The sequence below is a fragment of the Condylura cristata genome, unplaced genomic scaffold (assembly GCF_000260355.1).
Source record: "Condylura cristata isolate star-nosed mole 26May11 unplaced genomic scaffold, ConCri1.0 scaffold00040, whole genome shotgun sequence".
NCBI classification, from domain to species: domain Eukaryota; kingdom Metazoa; phylum Chordata; class Mammalia; order Eulipotyphla; family Talpidae; genus Condylura; species Condylura cristata.
In genome coordinates, this window is record NW_004567141.1 from 5012194 (window position 1) to 5023776 (window position 11583).

At 55.0% G+C, this 11583-nt stretch overlaps 1 protein-coding gene across 3 annotated transcripts in view; it reads right to left on the reverse strand.

The window, feature by feature from the left end:
• ARHGEF2 (Rho/Rac guanine nucleotide exchange factor (GEF) 2) overlaps window positions 1-11367 on the reverse strand; it is a 28434-nt gene extending 17067 nt beyond the window's left edge. The window contains exons 1-3 of one of the 3 annotated variants that reach the window (XM_012733398.1): window positions 11161-11366; window positions 10524-10563; window positions 9317-9410 (exon numbers count right to left, since the gene is read on the reverse strand). In XM_012733398.1, coding sequence (XP_012588852.1) covers window positions 9317-9410; window positions 10524-10563; window positions 11161-11224 — 198 coding nt within the window. In that variant the 5' untranslated portion in view covers window positions 11225-11366. Of the gene's footprint in view, window positions 1-4656; window positions 4786-9316; window positions 9411-10523; window positions 10564-11160 lie in introns of those variants that run through there. The other 2 variants (XM_012733400.1, XM_004693827.2) reach the window with 2 other exon arrangements.
• Between the last annotated feature and the right edge of the window lie 216 nt (window positions 11368-11583).

Here is an 11583-nt window from a genome sequence, read left to right on the forward strand (position 1 = left end):
ACTGACAGCCCCACCAGCGTCTATTACCCCACAATCCGCCACACCCAGCCCCGGCACTCGGAGGCCCTTCCTGCTCAGTCACCTGCTGTCCGGTGTCTAGGGTCATTCCATCTCACAAAGCCCTCCAGAAACCACCTCAAGGGTGCGATGAACAGAGCGTGAGAGCACAGCACCGCAGGTACACAAACAGGCTTGGAAATGGAGGGGGGACGGGCGCCAAGACCTGGACCCCAGTGGTACCTTTGTCCCTGCTCCAGGAGGCTTCTTCCTCTCAGGGCTTCTGAGCCTTTAGTCCTCTTGTCTTATTTTGCATTTCTCCCACCCTCCTCTCTACTTCCTCTGAGATCTCCTCTGGTCATCAGAAAAAGGCCAACCCAGAACCTTCTTTTCATTCGTCATCTCAGATCTCAGTCACATGGGGGTAAGGGTATGGGATGAACGGCAGAAGGCCTGGTGCTTGGCGGTTAAAAAAGCTCAAAGACAGAGGCTGTCTCCGCTCCGAACCCCTTCTCTGCACATGCTGCCCAGGCCGAGGAGGAGGAAAATAGAAAGGGCCACCACAAGGCCCATCTGAGCCGGCTTCCGCGCTCCCTCTGTGAGGAGCCTGCATTTCCAGCTGTCCCTGCTCCTGGCTCGGCTGTCAGCTATGGGTCAACCAAGAGCTCAGGGAAGAACTGTGGGCTGTTCAGAATCACCTCTGCTCCAGCTGCCCCTTCCCCAAGATGGCGAGATCTCTATCCAGGCCTTCTATGTGGTGACCAGGAGCTCCTGAACTACAGGCGTGCTAAGTCACAGCCTGGGCAGGGCCCTGAATCACAGAGAGTGAGTTAAAAGGCTGAGAAATGAGAAGGCAGAGTGTTTCTGGCCGGGGAAGGAGAAGGCAGCTTGGTACAGTCTTGGTTAGGGTAGGGTCTTTCCCCGGCTTCCAGGGACAAGAGAAAGGCAGGAGGCTGAGGAGAAGGCAGCTACAGGAAAACAAAAGCCAAAGCCCAAACAGCACAGAAAGACATGGCTGCACACACAAAGGCACTTAATAAATGCTTGCTTAATGAATGAAGACGAGACTCCGGACAACGGGGGAGAGCACATCTGTGAGGCAGAAGGGAGCACTAAGGGCCACAGGAAATAAAACCAGGCTAGAGACCCTGAGGCCCAGGCATGCACCCTGGACCTCAGCCTGCCCCCCATGGGCCACACCTGTCGGGTCAGGAGAGAGACAGGCAGGGAGGGGGGAGTGATGCAAACAGACGGGCATTTGTGCAGGCGAACAATAGCTGTGCCAGGACTCCCTGCCCTCCTGGCACAGGGCAGGCCGGCTGAGTTGGGAGGGGACAGCTGCTCCCCCCACTGGCCCCCAAGGAGACATAAACAAACCCAGAAGGGTCCAGTCAGCGACTGCACTCTTCCTCTTAGCTCTGGGAAGCCTGACTAGTCTGCTCACTCAAGCTCCTCCTAGATGATGCTTTAGACCCAGGCTGAAGCTAAGAATGGATCTATTTCCTCCTGTCCAAGCAGAGTGAGCCCCCTATTTTGGTAACCAATCTGAACGGTAACCCAGAGCATCTGGGGACATAGACACGCACATACCACATGCAAGCATGAAATTCATCTATCTCCTCCCTGATTCCAAGGTCACGGTTCCAAAGGGAAGCCAAAGGGACTGAGAGCAGACCCCTCTTTCCACTCTGTGGTGAGCCTCAGCCAAGTCCTTCTTTTGACACCCCCCCCCAGCCCCTTCCTGGTTTCCTTGCGCTTCAATTCCTGTCCCCCAAGCTCCCTTCCTTTCTCCTTCCCCATTCCTGTCTCCTCCCCTCCCCCCCCAGCTCTTTCCCTAACCTCCAGTACCCCTAGAATTTTTCTTATGCCTCTAAAAAGACTCAATCTCTTGGGAGACCCCCAGTTCCTCAACTTGCCTCCAAAACTGCCAGCCCTCGCAGCTCCCACCTGGGCTCCCAGCCCTGCTCTCCGGATGCACTCCCGTCCTGCACACAAAGCCAGCCACCTCTCCACACTCAGAACAAAGAAATAGTCTCTCTCCTCTCTTCCCCACTCCACCTGCCTGCAACACTCCAGTGCTGGGGTCCTAGAGATTTTAAGGGGACGCCCAGCCTCTAGAGCCATTCCTGGAACTCTGGACCCTCTGGCTCTTAGACAGGAAAGGACCCTTTTGTTCTGAGTCTGAAGGTTAGGGTTGGGGGGAGGGAAGCAGAGGGGGCTACAGAGAGAAGAGGGACCTATGAGGTTTGGGGCCTGAGGAGGTAGGAAGTAGAGCAGAGAGAACTGAGGGGGTGGAAAAGTGAAGACAGCCTGGAAGAATAGAAACAGAGTGAAAAGAAAAAGGAAGCATGGGGAGTGGGAGCTACTGAGAAAGAGGCTGTGAGGGTGGGAAGGAGGGCAGGTGCGACCTTAAATTTCTCCTTCCATCAAGAGGTGCCAGCAGGAAGGCAAAGACAAGGAGAGGGGGGATGTGGGGCTGGGGGAGGCTCGCTCGGAGCCCCCCCCCCAGAGGTAGCACGGGAGACCATCTTCTACAAATAATCTCATTTCCAGCGGGCCCCCCTCTACTTCCCACCACAGTATAAAAAGAAAAGAGACAGCTGGTGTGCTTGGGGGAGGGGGAAGAGGGGATCCAGGGTTTGTTGGCTAAGAACCAACTCCCCTCTTCTGTAACCACAGCTTTCCGGAGGTGGCCCTCCCCTTCCTACCAGCCCAAACTGACAACCACCCTCCTCTCCTGGCCTCTTCGCCCTCTCAGATCCACCCACTCAGGCCCCTCACACCACCCTAGCCAGATTCCTAGCCTCCTCCCCCACCCCCACCAGCAGCCTCAAGATAGGAAGAGGCAAGCTCTGGGTTCTAGTCCCTCCCACTACAGAAAAAACAAAAACCCCCAGCAAGACTCAGGTATCTGCGGTATCCCCCTCACTGTGCTTCCCAGTAATGGAAAAAGGATCCAGTAACTACCCTCCCAGAACAACCTCTCTACATGCCCCCTCCGGGTCTGATTTCCCACCCCAGGCTCCCCCACGGTTTTCCTTTTTAGGGTGGAACCAAATTTCCGTGGTTTCAAAAAAACCTCTCCGCCCCCCTTGGCTCTCCTCCAGGGTCTCAGCAGCTCAGACCGTTGAAAAATAAACAGACTTTCTGAGCTGGGGCCTGGCCTGGCGCTGGGCTGAGAAGAGCCTGTCTGCCACCCCACTGTTCCACCACACTTCAGCCACCTCTCCCCTGGCCCTGTTTGTTTTAGGCCCCACTCCAATCCTGGGCTGCTTATTCCAACCCCCTCTAAGAAAAAAGTTCCAGGATGAAATCTTTCCCAAGTTAGCCTCCAGGCCGGTAGTTGGGCTAGGAGCTGGGAGGAAAGTGCAGGGAGGGGTTCCTTAATCTCTAAGGGTTCCAGAGGGGTATTGCTCCCCTGCCTGAAGCTGTATGTCAGCTCTAAGTCCCCGGCCGGCAGGGGTCCAGGACCAGACAGGGGCCAGGAGGGAAGCCAGAGATAAAACCACCATTAGGCTGGTCCTGGCCTTTCTGATAATGGGTACGGACTGCTCTGCCTGCAAGCACTAACCTCCCAGTTCACACTAGTCACCTACCAGTCTGCTCCATCAATTCCTGGGGCAGGGGGTAGGAGAGGTCATGGCCTTTGGGAGTGGGCCTGGGTACACGGACAGGGATAAAGGATACTTGGGAAGGAGAGGCCGGAGGTCATGATGGGGATGGGAGGGCAAGGATAATTACTCACTGGGACACTTAAAATGGTAGGTGGAGGTGTCCCAAGAAGACAGGAAAACTGGAGTGATGGGGGGGTGGGGAGAGGCAGGAGGGCAGTGCCCAGTGGGTCAGCCTAAAAAAGGTCTCTCGTGGGGAGAACAAGGAGCTTGCTAAGTGCAAGGGCACAGAGGGATGAGGGACCCGGTGTTGCAGGAACCCCTTGGGGTACTCAGGACCCCACGGGTGGAAGAAAGGAGCCCAATTACACAAAGGCCTCGGCTCCCTTCACCTGAGAGTGATAGCTTGGGGGAAGTCGGGCGCCCAGAGCCTGGTCACCCGCCCACCAGAGGCGAGAACTGAATCACAGCTGGAAAGTCCATTTGCGAGGAAAGGAGGAGCTGACTTTTGTTTCGGAGGGGTGGCTGCAGCGGTGGCGGTGGTGGTGGGAGGAAACCGGGAAACCACCCTCTCCAGCCCCGCGCCGGATGGAGGGACAAAGGGGGACCGACCAAGCCTGCGACTGCGGGGTGGGGGACGCCCGAGAGCAGCCAGGTGGGACCCGGCCGGCGGAGAGCTACGCCGCCCCCACCCCCATCCGCACACCTCCCGGTTCCCGCTCCATCCCTTACCCGAGCAACTTTCTTTCCGGGGGCCCCAAGCGCCAGGTCCCGCCCTGATCGGAGGCGACTGAGCCTCGGGTCCACTCTCTCTGGGGGTGCGGGCGGATCCGGGCGGAGCTGGCGGCGCGGGTCCACGGCGGTCCCCCAGCCCCCTCCCCACTCACTCACAGTCCCCACCCACCCGTCCCGCCGCGTCCTCAGCCGATGCTCCGCCCGATTTGGGCGCCCAGAAAGCAGGCGAGGAGATGTGGGGGGGCGCCGCGGGGTCTGGGGAAGAAGGGTACCCCGGGACCGCGGGCGGAGGGAGAGGGGTTGCCGAGCCCACCTTGCTCGCCAGTTCTTTGCTCCGGTCGATCCGCGCTCGCGTGAGGGATTCGATCCGAGACATAATCCGAATAGGGGAGCCCGGGAGGACGCGGCGTGGACCCAGGCGTCCAGCTATTGTACGGGGAGGGCGGGGGAGGGTCCGCCCCGCGCGCGTAGGTCTCAGGGACAGGAAGTCTGACTCCCCTCGCCCGGCACCCAGAGCCAGTTCCTCAAACCCTAGTCTCCACCCCCGCCGGGGCTCAGGAAGGGGGGAGGCGGGGCGGAGGGAGGGAGGGTTACCGCGCGGGACAGGACGCGCGGGGCTGCGGAGGGGCACCCCTGGGAGCTCTGGGGTCCCAGGACGAGTGGGAGGGGCCGGCAGTCAGACACGCTTCCTGCACCCGGGGCGGCTCTCTAGCCCCAGAGCGGCGCACAGCGCGCGGGTCTGGCCGCTCCACCCCGCCCAGCCCAACCCCGAGGACCTCGCCCCACCCAGGTCTGGCCTCTCCCCTCCCCCTCCGCGGTACTTGAGTCTTTAAATTAAAGACCCGCGGGCAGGACTGTCCATCCGCCCCCCAGCTCTCCAGGGAGTCCGGGACTAGTTCCTTACTGATCTTGGGGGCCCATTAAAGCCAGCCAGAGCCTACAGACCCTTTTTATGATTGGGGGCAGGGGTGAGGGGAGGGAGGGGAAATCAAAGAGGAACTAAAGGCTGAGTCCTGAGAAGGCGTGAAAGATTCGCCCCAGAGGTCTAAGATTTCGAGGCCCAGAGGAGAGCACTGTCCATCAAGCCCCCATTCCTCCGCGGCCTTCCGGACCACACTCTGCCCATCCCCCCTCTGCCGCCCCACCTCTACCAAATGGGGCTGGAGGGGAGGAGGGCTCATCACTTTTCCTGAGGACTCGGAGCTGAGGAAATCCTTCCTAGAGGCTAACCCAGTTCTCTGGTTCCAATAAGGACAGAACCAAAAGACCAGACCAGAAACCAGCTTGCTCGGGTTATAGGGAGCAGTTGGGGTTAAGGGCAGTCTCTTTGTAAGAAAGAGGGTGAGGTGAGGCATTTGCTTTCTGGGCCCTTTGCCCCAGCCTGGGCCAACCTCCATCTTCCTGAGTTTCCTGCTCTTGGGAAAATTCCTACTCCCACTCTTAACTATAATCACACTGCAGTTCCTCTCTGCCTCAGGATCTCCTGTTTCCCTAGAGAAGCACAGTGGGCCCGGTGACATGGTATCCTGAGTTTGCAGGGTCCTGCCTGATTGGGGTCCTAAGAGGTGTTGGGGGAAAGAGGGAGGGAGAGCAGGCCCAACCCATATCCAGGGGCTCCCAGCCCTGGCTCTGCTGCAAGGCCAAGCTGCAGGTTTCAAGCCCAACTCAGCACTCCTGTAGGTGCCAATTTTAGCCTCTGCCACTATTTCGGGCTCCACAGTCTCACCACTGGCTGAGCTGGTTGGGCTCCTCACCCCCAGCACCACTCCCACACTGCTCCTCTGGCACCCCCACCCCCCTGCCTAGCAGCTCCTTCACCTCCATCACCCAATACCCTGTTTAGGATCCTTTTATAGCAAAGGCCAGAAAAAGGGAGAGGAAATACCTGTGCCCCTTCTCAGATGCATAGAAATTAGAAAGCAGAAAGGACTTTTGCAGGGCCTGAGGAGGCTGTTTCCTTCAGGCTTGCACCTGTAGGGGACACCCCTGGGGAGGCCCTAGGAATTCTCCCAAACCAGCAATCCATGGGCTTCCAGGCCCAGGACCCCAACTTACCTCTCCTGAGTGGACAGCCAAAGCGGAGGAATGTTCTAAATTTAAAAACAGATAGCCAGAAGCCAGAACCCTGACCTCATGGCTCCACCCACTGGGGGCCTAGAGAAAAGGGGTGTGCTGGGACCTCAGCTTTTCTCCCAGGCCTGGGGTGGGAGGACACCAAAAGTTAAAGTCAGAATCTTAAAGGGCCACACTCCAGTCTGAGACCCTATAAACATGGGACCTAAAACCTAAGGGGTTTTTGAGGGAACTCTTGGTCTTTAAACCCAGCTTCAAAGAAGAGGCCCCAACTCCTCCACCCTCCCTCTCAAACCCCAATCTTTAGCTCTCTTTCCATCCCACCTGCCCTTTATTAGTTACTTGACCTGTGACTCTCTGCCCTCCCTTCTCCCAGGAGATGAAGAGTAAGGAAGGTCCTTGGGGTGAGAGAAGGAAATCATTTTACCTTTAAAAATACCTGGGCTTTTATGGAACCAGGCCTGCAACTTGAGTTAATTTTCTGTATCCTTTGGAACAGTGAACACTTTTCCTTCTCTTTGCCATTCCCTGGCCCTTCTTCCAAACCAATTTCATCCCAGCACTACTCCCCCCTCCCCATTTGTATCTAAATAATATTTTAGATAGACAAAAACAAAAGCCAACCCTAACTTGTACCAAAATCAAAAGTAGTCACCGCCTTTAGCTCATTTAATTTGACGAATGTGTTCACTACTTTAAGGATGGGGGTGGGCACAGGGAAGAGGGTGTTTGTAGAGTTTTGGCCTGAGTGGCTTGGTGGGCATGGCTAGCCACTACATTAGAACCCAAGAGCTACAGTGCCTGGGTGTGTTATGAGAGGGGGTGATAAGGCATAATCAACTCCAATGGTGAGCCTTCAGGATGTGATGGGAAGAGAGGGGATAAGCTTAGGTTTACTGAGAAAATAAGCAATATTATATCATCAGGACTCACACTGTAGCCCCACATCCTAACTGGAATCTTGGGGAAGTCTATAAAATAAGGATGAAAATAGTTATCTTTGCCAGAGTTGTTATAAGAATTAAGCGAGATGACCTCTGTGAAAGTGTTTTGGCAACCCGATAGTGCTAATCAAATAGGAAGGCGTAAACCACTCCCTTCTTCCCTTGGACTCCAATGTGCCTCTCTCCAGCCCCACCCTTAATGTTTACCTGCAAGGCCATCCTGAGCTGGGATGAAGGGGAAGAAGAGATCTAGTGAGGCAGACACACACATTCATGATGTTGGAAGGAAAATGGCCTGGCGATGAAAAAGGAAAGTGGACAAGCAGTGGCAGGGAAGTACGAAGACAGGACCAGAGAGGCTGGTGAGGACAGACCAAGTAGACATTGCCCTGACCTATTGTGTATCTTTCCTGTTGCTTGTCTGGTGTCCATAGCATCTGTCCACATTCCCCTCACCAGGAACTGTTAGGCCAAGGGTGGGCAAACAAAGACAGACCCCTGGATCTGGCTGGCCCATGGCATTCATTCCCTTTCACTGCAGAAAGAATTGGCCAGCCAATTCTTCTTCCTACCATGAACTGACGGCAACCGCCAGTGGGTGGAGGGGCTCAGGCCCAGGGTCTGGACCTCAGTTTGGGCTGGGCTCTCTAGAGCTCCTCTCCTCATGGGAGGGAGGACGCCTGTAGCCCCATTTGCCCTCCTAGTTGCCAGCTCTAAGATTCCCATCTGCGCAGCCTCACCAGACCTGCCTGCTCTCAGGCCTGTAATGAGAAGGTGCTAACAACTTGGCTTCATCTCTGCCTTCCCTGCCCACTCAGAGGAAGGGGTCCTGGCTACTAGACCAGCAGAGAAGAAAGCCCTCCAGCACTTGGGGCTGGCAGGTGCCAGCAACCTCTCTGGTGAGACTCTTTTGGCTACTTACAGTGACTATGACAGTGTCCTCACTGGACTTTCTGTGCTTAAGAGCACCGGAGTTGGAAAGTACATGTGTGCTTGGGGTGACCATGAGAGGAAAGGGAGTGTCTCATTCTACCAGTAAATGAGTAAAGTAGAAATGAATTATAGCAGCAGGGAACTCAGGTTTCATCAGAGCCTGGGGGTAGTAACAAGGAAGAGAGAGCAGTGAGCCTTCACCTCACCTTCACCTTACTGGGACTAGAATTGCACTCTTCATCTTAAGGGACCATATACTTTCTCTCCTTCTGCTCCGCCTTTGGTCTAATTTCAACTCATTCAGCTGTCCTATCTGCCCGTAAAATTAGGAGTATAAAGGCACTTTGCAGACCCTAAGACTCTATGAAGAAGTAAAAAATATTGGCTGTAAATTATCATTATTCTGTCCGTAAATTATCATTATTCTGTCCAGTGGTCAAGATTTCTGTTGCCTACCTCCTAATTATGTGAGGCCTAAAGAAAGGGAGGGCTAAGCCACTCCTCAACCTCTGAGGCTTCTGGCTCTTCTCATCCAGCTGTTCACAGCTGGCTGCTAGAGGAAAGGTGATTTACTGGGGTACAAGAAGGGAGGCTGGGAGAGATAAAATCTGTTCTCTTAAAACTGGAACCAGAGGCCTCCCTGTCGGCACAACCAATGGGTTAAAATGCAGCACTATGAAGCTATCTGCAACCACTGCAGCATAAGTTCAATCCTAGGCTAGGGAGCTGACCCACACGGTGCGGCAGACCTCTCCTGTCTCACCCGTTGTTGCTCCTCTCAGCAGTATCTCAGTAGATCAGCCTGTTCTGCTCCCCACCCTGTCGCTGGTGAATTCTCTCACCACCCCTGTACCTCTGGCCTGTACGCCAGTTCTGTATGCATAAATAAATCCTTAAAAACAAAACTGGCATCACTGCCTGAATCTATCAGATGAATCTGGAGAGGAGTAGGAAGTGGGGTGGGCTATGAAGGGAACGAGGGAAGGCAGAGGGTCCCCCCCATACCCACCCTACTCCTCCTACCTTGGCCTTTCCAGTCATTCCCCAGAAGAAGCTGAAGGTCCTTCGCAGGGAGGAGCCTGCCCAGGTACCAGAGCCCCGTTCCAGTTGGCTACAGCTGCAGAGAGAAAATGAAGAGGTGAAGAGATGGACATAAGAGTTGGGAAAGAAAAACAAGAGTGATTCTGGGAGACTGAAAGCAGGGGTTAGGGAAAGAAAGAGACTCCCCACCCACCTACCCTCCCACCTCCTAGGACTTCCCAGATGTGGGTGCTACTGTTTCCCAGGGCCACTATTTATGAGGAAAACTCCAGGCTCCTCCCAAATGAATGCAAACTCCCCCTTCCTACTTAAACTGGGTCCAATCTCCTCTCTCATGCTGCTCCCCAAAGGAAATGAGGGGAGTGCAGGCTCTCTAGGGGGGCATGTTCCCCTCACAAAACAAGAGCCTTGTGTGAGACCCTCTCTGCTGTTTGGAAAGGGCCTCTGGGCCCAAGGCCAAAAAGGACTGAATTTCCTAGGATTTCATCAGCCCCTTCCCGTGAGCTAATCCCAAACCCAGAGCCAGAAGGATGTGTCAGCTAGAGACTTTCAGGACCACAAATCAGAGTCTGGTAGCTTAAAGGGCCCATTACTAGCTCACACACCCACCGGTCTGAAGACTGACCCACTCTAATTAGACTTCAGCTGTACCAGCCAAATAAACAGGTGCTGATTTTGCATACTTATTTACATAGTTATTGAAATCTACCAGCCTCCACCCCATTCCTGAAATGTTCTCTCCTCCTAGGGCTCTACAGCCCTTGTCCAGCACTCCTAGGAGCCAGGGGTCACTAATCTGAGCCATCCACAGCTGACCCCCGGTGCTTGGCCACTGTCTCTCCCAGAGGTAGGCCCCCACTCACCTTTCTGGCCCTGACAACAGCAAGCAACTCCCACTTTCTTTTACTAACCTGATACCCTGGGTATTAACTTCAGTTTATACTTCTTGCTTCCCCTAATTTCTTCCCCATCCCATGGGGCTACCAAGAACCTTCGGAGGCTTCCCTGGCCAAAGAGAAAGGGTAAATTCTGTGCGGTTCAGAGAAGATATTTGGAGTCTTTAATCAGAAACATGAAGGGGAGCAGAGTTTTGGGGTGCAGAGCCCCTGCAAAATCCATGGCCGGGTCCTGCGGTCCCTCGGTCCCTCCCAGTCTAGGCCTTTGGCAGTGCCGAATCCCCCAAACTCACCTTCCACTGCGGTCAGCAGCAGAGAACTGTGATAAATTCCCTGCCAACACAAAAGGAGATGAGAAATGTCCAGCTAAAGCCAGACAAAGGCACCCGGGGCCTCCCCCACCCTCTCCACCTGGATCAGGTTCCCCAGCCGCAGGTGCCTGTGACGCCATTCCTGAGGGCGGGCGGTGGCTGGGGACTAGGGAGGGCGGGTCTGAACCGACTGGAGCTGAAGACTTATGAGCCCGGGGAAGAGCGGCAGTGTTTTGTGGAGAAAGGACTGAGGGCCGGATATCTCAGTTCTGTTTCTGGTGACTGGGGAGGGAGTGTGGAGGTTTCACAATGAACACCCAACGCCTCGTTGTGGGGACAGGGGGTGTTGCATATAACTGTTTTCCACCTCTGTGATGGAGAGGCTAGAGAGCACACTCTGCCCCACCACGCCCTCCTCCATTGGAAAGAGAGTCTCCGAATGCTGTGAAGTTCTGAGTTCGGATCCCTCATTTGAATAAAAGCATTTTGGGAGCTCTAAGCATTTGTGGTTATACACAACCAGGACATCTGGCTCATAAACAGCTAACTCTGAAGAGCAGTGATGAGATAAATGAGACAGGACAGAGCCACCACTGCTTTGCTCCCCGCTCTTACTCACCAGCTGGATCTGAGCAGCCAAAGAAGCAATTGATGCCACTCATGGATACAGACTTGGAAAGCATGCCAGTGGTTCGGTGGTCCAGAGGCCCAGCAGATGGATGACAGGAGGTCTGACCCTAGAATCATGCCAGGAATCCTCACCGAAGGCCATGCTCACTCACCTCCCTGCCATGCTCTTCACTGGCCCACAGCTGGCCCCTTCTTCAAGGCAATTTTGTTTCCCACTCCTCACTAGCTGGGTATCTGGAATATTCTACTAGAAACAGAGGGATATTATTCCTGCTCTTTAGCAGCCATCATTTTGCTGCTCTACAAGCCAAGCTTCCGGAACATAGAAAGTATTTTAGGGGGTTTTCCTGGGGGGCCTTGGGGTTAAGTCTCAGCACTGTCACTGCACTATGGCCCATGTTTGATCGAGGCT